Raw genomic sequence first — 17,817 nt, 5'->3', positions numbered from 1 at the left:
CAGATTTCTAAAATCATCCCATACCCCTAAACCACTGCTTCAGGTGATGCTGATAGTCAAGGTTGAGTGAGAATGCTTGTCTTGTAATAGTTAACTGATTCACGATATCTTATTACACAATAGGTTCAACACATACAAATTTCCTCAATAGAAAGTATCTTTTGATTTCATACTAAGTTTGTTAAAATTTCAGATTTCAGAAAGAATATACACCCAAAAATTCACAGTAGTTTTCCCTCAGGGGTAAGATTTGGGAGTTTCTGTTTTTAGTTCTCCAAAATTTTTATTGACATTGACTGGCATTACATTTATAATCACAAATATAAATGAAGCCAAATTTTAATAGAAAAAATTATTTTACCTTATAAAGCTGATGCTATAACTATCCTCTCTATTGATGAATCTAGAGGGAAATCACTTTTTTTTTTTCCCACTTCACAAATGTAAAAACTGAATGACAAAAGTAGACCGCAGACTCTTGGTTCAGGTCAAAATCACTAAAACTGATGATTATCAGTAACTTCTCTTCTGGAACATCTCTCATTTGCCCTGGAGAACAGTCTTCTCTCAGTGTGGCTCAAGATGGAAGACAGAAGGCTTCACCGCTGAAGCTGGTGGGGTAACTTTGATGCTTAAGAACTGTCTTCAGTCTGCCCCACCCTTCCATCTGATGGTGGAACTCCTCTCTTTCACTCCTGCTTCAAAAAAGAAAGCCCCATGCATTGTTGCCACAGCATGAGTCACAGCGCCGTGCAGCTTGGGTTTGTGAAGACTGACTCTTGCGGACTCGCAGTTCTGCCGATAAGAACGTCAGCTCATCAACAGCGAATGCATTCGCGGTGCTCACTTGGTACCTGGTACTGGGTTCGGTATTTTATAAGCATTTACAAACAGACCTAGATGAGAGCAGTGATTCTCAAACTTGAGTGCAAAGATCGCCTGGAAGGTTGTTAAATACCGACAACTATCCCTGAGTCCAGGTTTCTGTTTCAGCGTTTTGGGGTGGGACCCAATAACCTTCGTTTCAAACAAGGCCCCTGATGCCGCAGAAGCAATAATTCGACCACACTTCGAGCTCCACTAGATTTGATCACCTGGAGGATATTTTCTGGTCCTGACATGCTACTGGCCTTCAAACTCCAATTCTTATCCTCTAACCCCCCACCAAGACATAGACTTGAACTCTGAAAATTCTTGGTGTCTTGTTTATAACCGCCCCCCCCACACACACACACACCTGCCCCCTGAGATTTCCCGTTGATCTAAATGAGATCAACTGTGATCTCATGTAACTGTGAGTCCAGCAAAGCCAGGGCAACCGCATCTGAGGTACCCTCAGTCACCCTCTGCAGCTGGGAAGACACAAACCAAACCCCAACTTCCCAGGTCCCCGGAGTTTTCATAATAAAAATTCACGATCGCCAGAAGCAATCCCTCACAGATACATTCAGCAGGGCACCAGAGCACGTCATTAATATCTGTCTTTTCACACCACACAATAGCAGGCTGTGCTCCGAGGCTTGTTCCTCCCGCCACCGACAGAGGGCCTGCCCTGCTGCAAGAAAAGAAAGCGTAATACAAAGATGAATCAGGACTTACAACGCCTTAAAAACTACAGCACCCCTATGTTCATCAAGGCTTTATAACAATACTCTGAAGTAGGTATTATTGTTCTGTTTTATGGCTGAGGAAACAAAGGCTCAGCTATGGTTCACGATTTGGCTAAATCTCCACAGTTAATGAGAAACAGAATTGGAATGGAAACCCAGTCCTCCCGGCCCAGGCTCATCCCCACTGCCTCTGGATCCAAATGAGGGAAAGTTCAAATTAAAAATTCTCTTCCGTACTCCCGTCTTCCTCACCATATTAGCAAGAATGAATTATTATGGGTAACTACCCGAAGAACTCTAATTGCAGGTCTCTGAAAATGGAGAAGTTTAATTACATAGTTACATATGTGATTTATCAACCAGTTTTGATCGTTGACAATTCTCTTTAAAGAATTCTTTTCCTCTAAAAATTAAAATAATATATTTTTTAATCTGCCCTGGAATGCTTTGTTTTCATTCAAATAAAGAGACGACTCTTTCTTATAAGTGTCATGATTTCTAGGCCATTGGTCTAATGTCAGACAGGTATTAATTCCTCATAGATTTGCCATTATTAGATCTGAAACTACAAAGGCTTTATCTAGAAACAATAATCATTTTCTGGACAAAGTTAAGTAACAGAAACTCATCTGACGTGGAAGGGGCCAGACTTTTAAAAAACCCACCCCACGCCTTCCTTGCGCTTTTTCCACAAGAAGTTCTTCCAAATTCCCCCCACGTTGAAAGATGCTGGCATGCATTTGGTTCAGTCCCAGAGAAGGCCATCATGTCAAAGAAGCAAAAAAATGTTGGTGTTTCCCGGTGTTACTGAGACAGGGAAAGAATAGGAACTCAGTGCTGTCCATAAAAAGCCAAGTCAGGGCTTTAAATCATGATCGGGCCGTCGGGGACTCTGACCCACCTCCAAAGCAGGCTAGCGCTGGCCAGGACCATGCATCCCAAAGGAGCCAGGCTCCTGTCCCTCCTTCGCCTGGCACTACTGGCCTGTCCTGACCACCACTGACCACTGAGACTCTTCTGTTACCGCTTTATAGGAAACCAGAGGTATTATTGCTCAGAGAGGTTTATTCACATACTAGAAAAGCACAGCTGGTAAAATATTAGAGTCTTAAAAAAAACTGAAAAAAAAATAATAGTCTAGGTTAAGACTCAAGTAGAATTTTATTCATTTATTTTGTCAGTAAACACTAACTTCAGACTTTCTAAGACACCGAACTAAGGAATGAAGACAATGAAGTGAGCCCTAACAGTGTAGTAAGAAAAGGAAAGAGGGGTGTGGTTTCAGCTTGAAGACAGTGAGGCGGCCTGAGGCCTCACAGAGGCAGAACCCCATAGGGAGCGGAATACCAGCTGCATTTCTTTTAAAAAGCCACAAAGTGCAAAGCGCCTGCCTGCAGACTGTTAATGTTGGGGCAGAAAGCAGCTCACCCAGCCTTGCTCCCATTTACTTTCCACTCAAAGGAGGCGTGATTTGCTGGAGTCCAGTCTGCCTGGGGAAAAACTGCATCAGGCAAGAACCGAACCCAGAAAACTGGGCTGCCCTGCTCTAAGGACTCACTTTCACGCTGCCACTTCATAAGGCACCTGGAAAGCCCCAACGCACCAAACAGCACCAATTCAGAATCTGGTCCTTGAAGAGTTAACACCTCTCCCTCCCTGGCTGCCTAAATGACTCCTGCTGAGGATCTGAAGGAGATCTGGTCCAGTTCATACAATTCTTCCAAGCCACTCAGGCATCTGCTTCACCAAAAAATAAGATGCAGTGGCCTGGGAAGCAAAGGGCCCATGTCCCAGCACTGGCTCTGGCAACTGGATCACTCCAATGAATCCTATCTCCTTTCTGTGCTTCAATTTGTCCAACTTTGAGATGAGCCAGTTGGATGTGAATTTCTATGGATCTGTCTGACTGACAGTTTAAGTCAATGGTTCTTTTGTTTGGGGGTAGTAGATTCCTTTGAGAATTTGCTAAGTGACCATCTCTCCACAAAACTGTGCCTACAACTTCAGAAAATTTTTGAAATTCCTAAAGTTCCAATACTTTTAGTCCCTTATGGGTTCTAGTCAGACAGGGCTGGAAGGGAACCCTAGAGCTGTTTCTCTCTCACTCTCTCTCCCCCTCCTTCTCTCCCCACCCCTGCTTCTCTGTCTCATCCAGTAAAAGGGCACAATAGCATCTACCTTGCAATACTACTGTGAGAGTGGTAATTATAGACAACTAACTACCCATAGAAGGTGCTCGATAAAAGTCAACTAAAGGGGGGGAAAGTCAATGGCATGTGTCATGGGAGCCCAGAGAATGCCAGTTTCCTGTCCTCCCCAAAGTAGCCAGCAGTCCCCAAGCACTTCTGTCCAGGCTATGTCCAAACGCCCTTCTCTGTCAGGCTGAATGCAGGATCCCTCCTTCACTCAGCTGAACTCCTGAAAGTCTTCAAACACCTCTTTGTGTCCAGTCCCATCTTCATTGTCCATTGTACTCAGCGCTGTCTCACATTAATCTTCTAGAAGTCAACACTTAAATTGTAACATGCGCCACAGCTCACTAACTTCTAGTGATTTGTCATGTTTTTCAGCATGACAGAGCGTTTCTTCAAGTGAGGTAATAGTGGCAGCTCACTTTATTGAGCTCTTGTCGTATGCCAACCGCTGATTAAGTGACTATATTTATTTAATATTCTCAACAGCCCTACAAGCAGATTTTACAGGAGTAAAATCTCTAAAGTTTGTCTGATTCCACCATTTACTAGTTACGTACCTAAGACAAATCATTAAGCCTGTGTCCCTCAGTTTCCCCCTGGGTGGAATGGAGCTAATGATATAAATGGCACATGGAGATATCAAGATCAAAGGAAAATCCACATATATACACAAACACATACACACACATATAGTTTAGAATAGCAAGATATGAGCTAGAAGGGTTTTTATTGTTATGCTCATTTTAGAAATGAGTAGACAAAGGTCCACATCAATTATAAAGCAGCCCAAAGTCGAGCCATTACACCTCCCAAACTGTGTATGAAGAATCCACAATTCTCTCTGATGTTTCGAATGATTTAACCTTCATTCAATGTCTTCCACAATTTTACTCCAACTTACATTGTTGGGAACTCATGCAAATGTTTCTTTCCCACCCAAATTTATTCTCCAACTTCTGAAAAGTGGGGCATTCACATTTCAAAGGCAGACAGTGGGGTTATCTAGATGGTCAGTGTCAATTTCTACTTCCTAGACGTGCCCACAGTACCTAGCAGTAGCTAGCTCAGAGTCAAGCAAAGCAATCCTGTTCAACAAAGTTAAAATATTTGTTAAATACAGTCCAATTCAGCAATTCATTTGATTCTTACCATTTCAGCAGTCAAGAAATGTGTATACAAGTATTCATAGAGCATCTCTCTCTTTCCAGGCACTGTGAAAACATGATTTTTTACACTCTCCCACTTTATCTAATATAGCGAATGCTACCCATCAGCTGCCCCTCAGATGTGTGATTACAGATGGGGCCCTTCTCCTTCTCAAGCCATCCATCGGAGAAGGAAACTGTTATAATATAACCTGTTCTATCCAAATATATTTACCTTCTAGTTCATGGAAAATATGATAGAGAAACAAATTAAATAACACCACGAAGAAACAATCAGACAAATTCAAAGCACATTTGGTTCTATAAGGTAGAGGGGGTCTGGACTTCCCAAGTGTCAATATTGAGGGTAAAAGTCAGACGACTGTTGCACATTAAAAGAATTACAAAGGTGATATATTAACCAAACATGATACATTACCCAGAATTGAACCTAGATTAAAAAACAACTGGGAAGATTTAAACATGCAGTGAATATTAGGTAATTTTGTAAGATTATTGCTGACTTTCCTAGAGGTGCTAATGGTTTATAACTGAGTAGAAAGCAGTCCTCAGGAGACACGTCCTGAAGTGTTTAGAAAGGGGTCGTGATGACAGTACTTCAGCAGAGGGCAGAGAGAGAGAGGGGGAGAGAGAGAGAGAGAGAGAGGAATATGTAGAGAAAGTGAGGATGATCAAACATGCAAAACAATGTTTTTAAAAGGTAGATTTTTATGAAATATGCTATAAAATCAAAAGGTTTCAAATGTACTGTGTTAATGAACTAACTTTATGACTTCAAGCAATCACCTACTATGTTAAAAGCACCTCACATGCTAATAGCACCTACTATAAATCAGATTTAGCAGCAGTAATCCCACAGCTACAGCAAACTCAAAAGATCAATGAGAATTCTATGTTTTGTATAATGTTAAATTTAAGAATAATAATTTTAAAGCGTTAATATTTTTTTAAAGGTAGTTCAGGCAATGCCCACTTCAGCAAGTGCTGGAACAGTGATTGTTCCCCTAATTCTCAAAACTCAAGAGAAAAGTGAAAAAGTTAATATGGGAGGTAGGTGAGCCGTAACAACCAGAGGACCAATATGTGGGTATCTGTAGCTTTTTCTCCCCTTCTTGGCAGGTGCCTGGATAGATAAATTCAATGCAAAGCATAAGACAAACTTGGGTTTACTCCTGACACTTCAATTTGGAGCCCGATTTGGCACCTGGGTTTCAGTTGACTCAAACAAAACGGAAAGTGTAGCAATTAGCATCCCATAATCTCTAATAATGACATAAGTGATCTGTGCTGTGGGCTTAAGACGATTCAGCATCTTTCTGCATCATGGATTATTTCTACCTGAGTCTGCATGCCTGATCACTGTTCCAAATGTAATACCAGGGTAGGGATTTAAAAGGGCCCTTAAGTGTCAGGTGCAACCTGGGACTAATGGGCCTTGGACAATGTTAGGAGAGGACCCGACTCAGGGAGAAGCTTGAGCATACAGCGTATCTGACAATGAAGCAAAACTCGGGAGTAAAGATGATGTTCAGGATGGTTCTCCAGGACTCAAAGGAGTAAAGTTTAATTTATAGTCCTTTCACTGACACATTCTCCATGCCTCAAGTTACACATCTTTCAAAGGGGCTGTAATTTGCTTTCTCATTGAAGTTTTCTTTTTCTCCTATTTTATCTGTGTTGTGCATGCACTACAACATATAGTTGCTTAGCTACTTAGCTGAACAGGATGTGGGCGTGGGTCAGAGAAGAGTGAATTAACAGTCAAACATGCTCCTGACACAGGGAACAGCTTGTGCATAATCTGAAAATCATTTGAAAGTCCAGTAACATTGGACCATAAAGTATTAAAGGGGAAGAAACAGTGAGAAAGGCAGAGTCTGATGACAGCCTTGAAACCATGCTACAGAAACGGAATTTGACCCTAGATTCAATGGGAAACTACTGGAGAATTTTAAGCGGCAGCATAAGTTGGACTAGATCTGCATTCAAGAAGCATCACCATAGCTCGATATGAAAAACAAGTTTCAGGGAAAGGTCTCCCAAACTGGAGATTTCTACAGTAATTTAGGTTATGAGACCACAATAACCTGGACTAAAGTGGAAATAAAGGGAACAAGAACAAAATGTTCTGAGAGATTAAGCAAGTATACTGGAAAATCTATTGTTGTACCAAAGTCCTGTGCTTTGTACTGTTTTCTCTCATCTCATAAGAAGAATTTCCCTTTGTTGTCCAATATCTTTTCCTCCTGAGAAGCAAGTGGCTTATCCAAGAGAAGAGATTGAAAATAATCCTAGTGTTACAACCAGAGAGCTAGAATTAACTGTATCATAGGAAGAGTTCCATGGTCTTGGAGAAGCAGGTCAGCAACTTTTACTAAATAACAAGAAGAGAGGAGCATTTCATATCATAATTAGGCACTTATTATTGCTCAATCTGAAAAACAGTATCTCTACACCATAGAGAGAGAAAGGAGGTTCATCTCATTCTTCCATAAATCTCAACAGAGAAGTTTTTCATATACTGCAAATCATCATGAAAAAACTAAAAAATGATTTTCCAGTCTACAACACAATTAGCAGAACTAATAAATGAGTTCATCAAGGTTACTGGAAATAAGATCAATGTACAAAAGTACTAGATGGACTTTCCGCTCAATTCTGTCCCTCTGTCCAGAGCAGACAGGAGACTGCACCTCTGCTACCTCAGCTGAAAGTAAGAGGTTTGTTTTCCAACAGGACTCTACATCGGAAGTCACAAACAACTAAAGACAAAAGGTAATAAATGAAAGTCTGCATACTGTTCAATAAGATTCCCAGCTCTAGTCCCAGGCTTAACTGCCAAGAGCATTGGCAGCTAGGACTGTACTCTCTACTGCCGAGACTAGAAAATTCTTCTCTAGAGAATCAGTTATAAAAGAAAGACCCTAAAGAGGCTGGCATTGGGTGGCCCTTAACATAACATCCCTACCAGATTATCATGTGGTAAATCTCAATAGTCAACAGGCCCCACCTAGACACAGAAAGCTTCCAATTGAGTTTTGTGAAAAATCTTAACACAATAAAAGAACTTAGAAAATATTTCAAATTACATGAACATCCTCAGAGAAATAAGAGAAAATAGTGCATTGTTGAAATTGTAACCAAATTTTTTTTTAATTAAAGCAATGCTAAACAATAAAACTCTCCATGCTGATAAAAACATTCTATATCTACACTGTTCAACATTATAGCTACTAACCGCATGTCTTTAGAGCAAGTAAAAGGAACTTACTTTAATTATATTTATTTTTAATTTATTTTAATGTTGATAACATGGTGCAGACCATACTAGACAGCACAAATTTAGAAAATCTAACACAGCTCTTATATATTAAGAATGCAATAGCCAAAATGAAAATCTTAATAGATATATTAGAAGTTAAAGTTGATCGGGCACTGTCTTAAGTGCTTTACAGCATATTCAAAACACGAGGTGAGAAAACAGAGGCCATAGGGACATTACGACAGAGAATATAGGAAAAGAAAGATGAGAAAATTAGAGAATCAGTCCAGGTGATCCAATTGCCAAGTAATAAGAGTTTCAGAAGAAAAGGAGGGGAAGAAATCATCAAAAAAAAAATTCAAGATAACTTCACAATGAAGAATATGAGTTTCAAGATTGAAAAGGCTTATTGAGAGTCCGCACTATGGATATGAAAAGACCTACTCCAACAAATTTTTTGCCGAATTTCAAAAATACTGAATACAAAAATACTAAAAACATCCAGAGAGAAACAACAGACACATACAAAGGATCACAAGTCAGAAGATCATTGGATTTAAGAGCCACGCCGGAGGCTAGAAGACAATACACCAATGTCTTCAAAATTCTAAACAAGTATTCCAACCTAGAATTTTATATGTAGATAAACAATATTATTAGTGTAAGGGCAGAATAGAGGTCTCAAAACATGCAAGGTCTCAAAAAATAAATAAAAACGCTTCCAAACACTGTGTCAAGAAGCTAGTGAAGAAAATGCCCTCCAAAAGCAAAGTAGTGAGTCAGCAGAGAAGACAGGAAACAGAGCTTTCAACCTAGAAAAGGGTGACAGCCTCCCAGATAATGGTGAAGAAAGGTTCCAGGAAAACAGCCTGCAAGCCAGCAGTCTGCTTTACAGGAACACCAAGACTAGTGTCTCCAAAGGATAGAACTGAGAGAACTTCAGATCTTTGTGTGCTAACTGAAAGGAGATTTATACTTAGGGCACAGTTAATTACACAGGGAACAAATTGAACAATAAATACAAAATAACTCCAGAGAAAACAAAAATTGTATAAGAAAATTAATGGATTCATAATATATTTATAGCACCTAGTTCAACTGTGAATAGGGTTTACATTGTCACAACAATGTAAATACTAAATGTTGTTCTAGTCACTACCACCCCCAAAAATACTAAAAGTAAACAGAGCATTGGAGAGCAGGAACTATGGGTAGATAAAGGAGATAAGTGGGAGGACTTAAGAAAGAGAGAAAAACATTCAAAAGAATTTAGGAGGGTTACCTCTTTAAAGGCAGACAACTCCTCTTACACATATGAGCCTTGACATTTTGACATTTAATCACTTTGAAAATAAAACTTCTTGATTTTAAAGGTGGTCCTAAATTATTTCTAAGATTAAGAACCAATTCAGGAAAGAGAAAAGAACAAACTTTTTCCAGTAACTTCAGGGAATTCACGCATTTTTAACATCAGTTATTTGAGGAGTTAGCATACAGAAGAGCCTTCGAGGGGTCATATTTGACAGTCAATTTAATAGCCATCAAATTACCCATATTAATTTACAGAAGTGAATGGAAATATAAATTCATTTGATTTTTGGCAGTATTTATTAAAACTTAAAATTATCCATATTATTTGACTCAGTAATTCAACTTTTAGGAATATGGGTATAGTACAGAAAGGCACAAAAATATTCTCAGAAGTAACGTCGTAAAGGAAAAAAAATAAATATTCCACTAATAAGTGAATGGATAATGATGTATTCATATTATGATCTACATAGAGTTTAACAAAATAGGTAGAATATGAACAATAACATAAATGGACCTACAAGATATACTATTAAAAGGAAAAGAAGTCACAAAAGAATATATAAAATATGAATCTACTATGTGAAGAAAAAACAAGATCTTTAACAAAAATATGAGTGTGTGTGTATGGTGTTTTAAAAAAAGAAAATTCTGAAAACACCGAAACTGTTGAAAGTATGTCTCTGTTCTATTTTCATAGAGGACTCCTCTTTCCCATTCTATGCCAGGTGTTTATTCCACATCCAATATTCCAGTGAATCTTCAAAAACATCAGTGTAACTTTTTCTCAGGTGAAAACCTAGTCAGAAGTTGACCACAGGGCTTAAAGACAAGCTTTGGTTCAAAATGAAAAATAAGGGGCATCAATGTTGAGTTCATAGTTGGGCCCTAAATTAAGCACATTGTATCTCAGTTGAAAAAGTAATATTTCTATTTTACAGATACGGATACTGATGGAAAGGGGTCAAATAAGGTGTAATAAGTCATATGACTAATAAAAGGAAGAGATGGAATTCAAAGTCCAAGTTCTCCTTCCATGACCATACTGTTGGGGTCCACCTAGTTAGGAAACTTGCCATGAGTTACTTGGAGACAGCTCCCTGCTCTTCCAGGTTAAGAATATTTGCTGAGCAGGCCCTCCCTGGTGGTGCAGCGGGTTAAGGCACTGCACTAAAAGGCTTAAGCCACTTCTGCATGAGTTCGATCCCCGCTGCCCGGAGGTGACCACTTGGCGCGGCAGACCTCTCCTGGCCCGCCTGCTGCCCCCCTCAGCAGTGTACTTCATTGATCTGCCTGTTCTGCTCCCCACTCTGTCTCTGGTGAATACTCTCACCCTCTCTGGTGAATACTCTCACCCTCCACATCTCTGGCCTGTACCCCAGTTCTGTATGAATAAATAAATAAATCTAAAAAAAAAAAAGAATATTTGCTGAGCAAAACTTAATCCATCTCTTAACCCAGAACTCAGAGAGAAGCAGCCTGACTGCACAGTCACTTATACTTGTCTCAGGATTGTAAAAACTTCTCCTATGGCTCTGGCAGACATCACTAATGGTCAATGCATAGAGCTTAGATGAGGCCTTAAAATTCTCTGCCATGTAGTACCCCAGGTAGCAAACTTAATCCAATTTAATACCAGAGTTGAAACTTGCCTCTATCCCACTCATTTCTGAACAGAGAAGTTCGCTGTCTCTAAACAGGTATGTTCATAGGGAGTTCAGGACAAGAATCTTAAAAGGAAACAATGCTTCTGTTTAGAGAGGAATGTTGGTGTTCCTGTCTTAATTCACCTCTAGCCTCTTACAATAAGCCACCATTCAGTGACCTGGCGGGGCAAACCTCTCCTGACTCCTTACCTACCTCCATCCTCCCCACCTACAGCCTAGTTCCAGACCTCAACAGTTCACAGAGGCCCACTAGCTCTCCTCCCCTGTCTAACTGATCAAATCACTACCCTCCCATCTTTTAGGTGACTAAAGATAGCTCGCTTTGGTACTGAAGGCCTTCCTTGTTCAAACTACTTATCCAAACTCATCTTTCAGCCTTTAATCTGTATGTGTTGTATTCTAGCTCCCTTCACTCCATTTATCCCACCCCTCCCCCCACTTCTCCCTGGACATCTCTGCTGAGGCCTGGAATACCTTCCCGAGTTTCCAGCCTGCCCCTATTGGCGCTCTGTCCATCCCACCCAGCCAATAATGCACTCTCCCTCCACTGAGTTTGCTCTGGCAACTGAGCCCTGGGAGGGAAAATGAAGGCTGTGTTTAGCTCTCCCCTGGAAAGGGCTAAGTCTGACCCCAGGAAGATGGGCTGGACGAGCCCTGCAACAGTCAACAGAGCACAGTCTTATCTAACAACTGAGAACAAAAGAAAGGAAAACAAAACCAAATGGAGCAAACCCACTCACTCTTGGCCAACCTTCATCCTTCACACCCCTGTTCTCTCCCTCCCAGGTTTACGTTGCTTTCTTGCTTTCAGAGCATTGATCTAGAGGAAAGAAAGCTTGGGTCTGACCTACCTGGCCCTCCTGGTTCACCAGCCTGAGCAGCCTGGAGAAGAAGCCTAGAGCAGCAGGCCAGGATGCAGGACAAGGCAGCTCCTCCCCAGGTCCTTGCCCGCGGGCCTCTCTGGAGCTCTCTCCCAGAGGTACGGAAGCAAGCTAGCCCTGCAGTCCAGGCTCAGCTTAGGGCGAAGACCTGCAGAGAAAGCATCAAAGCGGGCCCCACTTGACAACTTCAGTCAGAGGACTGGACCGCACTGGGGCGAGGGAGTGTGGTGCAGTCCCCGGGCCTCTAGAGATGCCATGTCCAGTGTGTCCACAGCGCGCCACTGCTGGAAGTCTTCCCAGCATCATCCCCAACCTCCGCCTCAGGCTCCGCCCGCCCACCCTGAGGCACACCCAATGTGCATGCCAGGAGCACACCTGCTGCAAGATTTTCCTGCCCTGGGGCCTGAGGTGCGAGCAGTGGGCCTCCATTGGAAGGTTTCTGCAGGAACTAGCTGCAACCCCCCCTTCACTGAAGCCAAGGTTGCCCTCTAGTAACTGCCAACCCCTTCTTGAGTTCTGCTCTGCGTTTAACTCCCTTTCTGGCTCAAGGACAACACTTTCATAGCTGCCCTTGGACCCACTTATTGAAATCTAATGCCATCCCCACCTGTGGATATTACCTCAGGAAATCCTTGAACCCATCCTCTCTTCTCCACTTCTGCCTCTGCTGCGCCACTGACTTCAAACCACCCCCCCCCCCGTCATCCTCTTGTGCCAACTTGGAGTGAACTGGCTGACAGAAAACAAGGACTCTGCCCCAGAATCTCTGCTCCTTGGATTGGTCCCTAACTCCCAGAGTCCTTTCAAAACGCAGAACCGCAATGATACCGGGTTTCCTTCAGAGAACTTTTGCAGTGACTCCCCGCCATCTTGATGACGCCATCCGAACCATCTCATAGCACACCAGGTCTGTGCTCCTCTCCTCTTCTCCCGCCACTTGCCGTCCTGTTCTCCAGATCCTCACTGCTTCTGCTCCCCTCCATGTGCCTTCTCCATAGCATATGATGAAGGTTGCATCCCCCAAGAAGTGGGAAAATTCAAGGTGGGAGATTTGTTGGCCAGTGCACTAGGCTCAACTGTTGTGGAAGGGGCCGTTTGGGACAGGAGATGAGCTGCGCTGACTCTTGACAGAACTCAGCCAATGCTTCAGCACATTTGGAAGATGGGTTTGGAAGATGTGAGGGTTTTTGAAGCTTTGTAAAGCTATCCCAACAGGTGTGCAAGGGCCAGGAAATGAGACAAGGTGGCTCTTCAATTAAGGCAACTTCTAAATGAGACTGGCAGCTGAAAACTGCCAGACATGAAGGTCATAATGTGTTTACACATCACCATGGCATCGAATCTAAAGCCAGCGAGTGCATTATATCATGATTGGCTCAACCACAATTCCAAGTCTCCCAGAAAGGGACTTTAGGACAACATCCTCTCTCTACAGGTGGGGAAACAGCCTCAGAGAGAGTCCCAGATCAGTTACACGGGGACATAGTCTTATCATAAATGGCTAATACTTGAATGTCTACTTTACACTAAGTTGTTGCAGATGCTTTGAGTGCCTTGTCTAGTTAAGTACTCAGGAATATTTTATGAGGTGACTACTACTATTTCTTCATTTGACAAATGTGGAAACAGGTTTAGAGCAACCAGCAGAATCATTTGCTTGAGATCATGCAACTATTACGTGGTTGATATCGGATTTGAACCCAGGTTACTCTAACTCTAGAGCCTGTACTAGAAACCAACAGAACTTATTACCTTTTCTTAGGGAAGCCAGTATCATCCTGGCATTTGTGAGATACCAAAGAGTGTGTGTGTGTGTGTGTGTGTGTGTGTGTATTGCCATTATTTGTAGGGATGACTATAACACCACCGCCACAAACACAACACTTATTTTCTGTTTTCTGGGCAACAGGATAAACAAATGTACCTTCAGATAGAAAATGTTTCCTATTAACCACAAAATAGAGTATCCTGAAGTGATTTTCAGCCTCTGTGTCCATTCCATGCTAGTTTCTGGGAGTGGGCCTCATTCCTTCAATAGCTCTGGTTGCTCTCCAATAGAAACCTTGACTTCCAACCAAAGGTGTGCATTTAAGTGTCCTTCAGCAAATCTGAAGTCCCTAGGGCCCACTTAGCTGGCCAGAGCCACCAGGCTCTGCTTCCACCTGGCCAGTGAGTCACTAGTCTCCCACAAGCTCCAGGGACTGGGGAGACTGTTGGAAGCTGTTGGGGAAGAATGGAAAACAAGACAGGAACTAAAGTGAAATGAATTGTCTCTATATATTTTTTATTATTTAAAATGTGGCTCTTGTTCTATGCAGAAGAATCTCTCTTCTAAGAACAATCATGTGGCTGAGTAACAGGTGAGTAGCGGCTCAACACCTCTTCCCAAAGCCAGGGAAGAAAGGGAGGTGAGAATAGAGAAGCGATGGGGTAACTGTACTTGCCCCTTTTAAGGATAAGAAAGCAAAGCAAAATAAACAAAAAAGAAGAAGAAGAAGAAGAAAAAGAAGGGATCTGTTAAGGTGACTTCCCAGGCTGAGGCTCCCAGGGAAGCAGCCAAGCTACTGGAGAGTGTGCCATAGGAGAGAGTGTCCTGGGACCCTGGACTGGGAGCTTTGTCTCCTAGAGTTATACCACCTTCTCACTCACTCCCCAGCTGCCACCCCTGAAACTGCAGCCAGAACCACCCACACTGCAGCCTTAGGGCCACTGGGCAAACAGAGGATTCAAAAGCCTAGGAAATGAAGTATACAGAGGCGATGCTGGGAAGGAAGGGAGGGAGGGAAAGAGGGAGGAAGGAAGAGGGAGAAAGGAAGAGGGAGAGAGGAAGAGAGAGCACTGGGGTCTGAGTGCCAGCCCACCAGGTGAGACACCCTTAGGAGGAGACAAAAGAAAGTAAAAAGGGGAGGAAGGATGTGGAGAGAAGGCAGAGCCCAGAGGTAGAGGAGCCGTGGAAGGTGTGGCAGCTTGGAGAAATGGAAGTGCCGGTTACCCTCTGGTCTCAGCAAAATTTGAATTCACCTCAAGGGCCCTAAATCCTGCATGGCCCGAGCTATGCTCAGTTCAGGGACGACACTGCCAACTCCTTTCCTGAGCTCCCACCTGCTGTTCAGCCCCAGCAGACCAGTGTCCTGTCCTAGGGCCACACTGGTGTCTAAGGGAGCTGTGGGTCCCCTGTTAAGGGCGATCACGGTTGGGGGGGTGCTAGAGCAGCACGTGCCTTAGGAGAGAGTGTCCTGGAGTGACCCCAACCTACCCAACTTCTCCAGAAATCTGTTTGCAGCTTTCTGCATCTGGAGGGTGCACCACTTATGCCTGAGTGAGGAAGGGGAAACCGTCACTTTGCAAGACTATTTAATCCTCTAGATGTCTCAATTTTCTTTGACTACAAGAGACTTATTCTAAGTCAAAAGAAGGAGAAATAATGACTTATTCTGGGCCCTGTAGTTGCACAAAATCCCAAACACCTCTGACATGGACAAGTTACCCATTGGGAAATTCTAGAAAGCGGAGCCGTAGGAGACATGAACTTTAGGGGTGTCAGGAGACAAATTCCTAACTGAAGCAGAAGGGGTAGAGCCTCAGTGCAAGCAGCATTGGGACAGAGTTGGAAAAGTGTGTAATAAGCCTAGTGTGTGTGGAGAAGGTGGTGGTGTCTCAGATTTCCAGGATGAATTCCTCCCCAATGCATCCCTGGCACCCCACCCCACCCCCCATCCACACTGGGGGGGGGGCTGCCACCCTCTGCCCAATGTGTCCCCACACCCATCATTTGCTGGGTTTTTTCTTCTTTTCCTTTTTTGTTTGCTTGTTAGTTTTTCAGTCCTTCAAATACAAGCCAAAAATACATCTCACTTATCATCATAGATATATATATTTCACTCTCACCACATAAATACAAAACATCCAAATAGCCAAAACATTCAGAACAAAGTTAGTAGCCAGGAATCAGCGACACCTACCCGCGTTGGAATCGTTCATTATTTTCTTCACTATTTGCCTTTTTTAAAAAAAGGGGAGGGGAGTTCCAACGTAAATAATTTACAATAAAATTACTATTTTTAAAATGCTCTGCGCTCACTTCGGATGGAGGAATACATTCTAGACACTGCGGCGGCTCGCCGGCTGGGTCTGTGGTTTTGGTTAAAATGCAGGGGCCGTGGCTGGGCAGGAAGGGAGGACAGTTGGTCAGTCGTCCTTGCTCCAGGAAAGGGTGAGAAAACAGCCAGAGTCCCGGTCCGGGTTTCTGACTTCGGGCCACGGAAATCCTGGGGTTGAGGAGGCAAGGGGTGCCTTTCCGATCCATGCAGCCAGCTCATCTGGATGTGAGACCAGGCTCCTCTGTGCCCCGAGGCTGCCTCCCTTCCTGCTGGTCCAAAAAGATCTGCCTTGAATCCCAACATTTCCCGCGTGATGGAAGGGAATTAGAATCCGGGGGTGGGGGAGAAAAGGCAATAAGAGCTCGCTGGTTACCCCAAATCCAGCAATTCTGGCTGGAGCCAGGTGCCTGGGAGACTTGGGGAGAAGGTTCTGCAGTCGGAGAGGCGGTGGGCCGCTGGGGCTCTCTCTTCTGGAGGAGGATGAAGCTATTGGCCACAGTCCGAACAGCCTCCGAGAAGATTCTGAGTTTTCTTTGCTAAGTGGCAAGGCTCTGGTCTTGCTTTTCCCCTTTAAATTCCTGTTTAAAGTCACAATACCCAGAACTTGGACTTTGTTTTGCCCCTGGCACATTCTTTATCCTGAAATTTCTTACACCTTCCAAACTCCATTGTTATGCGTCTTGAAAAACTGGTTCCATTTTGTCTAGTTTTGCGGTAGTTATTATTCTTGTTTTATTACTGATGAGACCAAATTTATTACCACTGTTGTCTATGTGATGTTTGGTGCCTGGAGTCTATGATGGCTGTGGTTGGAGTTTCTCTTGAAGGGGCGAAAATGCAGCAGGATCTGTCCTGCCTGGAGGCTGTGTGTGCAACGCTCTCCTGAGAGTTCTGCAAAACGGGGCCCAGAGACTCCCCAGAGCCTTGGTTTCTCTGGAGAGGAAAGAACGGTCCTTTTTTTTTTTTCCTTTTTGGTCTAACGAAACGTGTCAGCTTTTCCAGCCCCTGGGGTCTGCGTGCAGCTTTTCTCTTTCGCATATTCAAAGAATAACTAGGCAGCAGCCCGGATCGACAGCAGGTGTGGCATATTGTGCTTTGGGCTGAGAACCAGTCTTTGCCCTCCAGCCTGGGCATTCGTTGGGGCATCAGGTTGGTTAACTCGGCATTTCCCCCAATTCTTTGGATTCTCCTGGATTCCGACGGAAGTTTAGGGGAGGGAGAAATGGAGGAAAAGTAGGAAAAACGAGATAATATTGGTCACAGAGCCTGGTGCAGCAGGAGCGCTGACTGTCAGAGGCCTCGTGGGAGCCGGGAGCCCCGCGCAGGAGCCCCGAAGCCTTACGTGTGCGTCCATAAATATCACCACAATAGATACTATAAATATAAATACAGGGAAACACTTATAAAGTCAGTCCATCGCCTTTTTCTCGGCCCCTTCTTTATTGTTGGTCCGGGAGTAAGGCTCGAAGGCCGAGGAGCTCAGATATCGGGCGGAGAGTTCTTGCAAATTGCCGGCGAGGGAGCCGGCCATGGTCAGCGGGGCGGAGGACAGTCGGCTGGCGACGGAGCCGAGCAGCGAGGGGACCGGCAGGCTGAAGAGGCCGTGACCCGCGGCCGGCGCGCCG

The 17,817-nt window shown here is 43.5% G+C and overlaps 1 protein-coding gene across 1 annotated transcript in view; it reads right to left on the bottom strand.

Annotated features, from left to right (window-relative positions):
* Window positions 1-17,600: 17,600 nt before the first annotated feature.
* Window positions 17,601-17,817, bottom strand: part of VAX1 (ventral anterior homeobox 1) — a 3,235-nt gene continuing 3,018 nt past the window's right edge. Inside the window, exon 4 of the mRNA XM_004680982.1 lies at window positions 17,601-17,817. Coding sequence (XP_004681039.1) covers window positions 17,601-17,817 — 217 coding nt within the window.

Source organism: Condylura cristata, unplaced genomic scaffold (genome assembly GCF_000260355.1).
Source record: "Condylura cristata isolate star-nosed mole 26May11 unplaced genomic scaffold, ConCri1.0 scaffold00011, whole genome shotgun sequence".
Taxonomy (NCBI): Eukaryota; Metazoa; Chordata; class Mammalia; order Eulipotyphla; family Talpidae; genus Condylura; species Condylura cristata.
The sequence above is the reverse complement of the archived record's forward strand: the minus strand, read 5'-3'. Positions and strand labels throughout refer to the sequence as shown.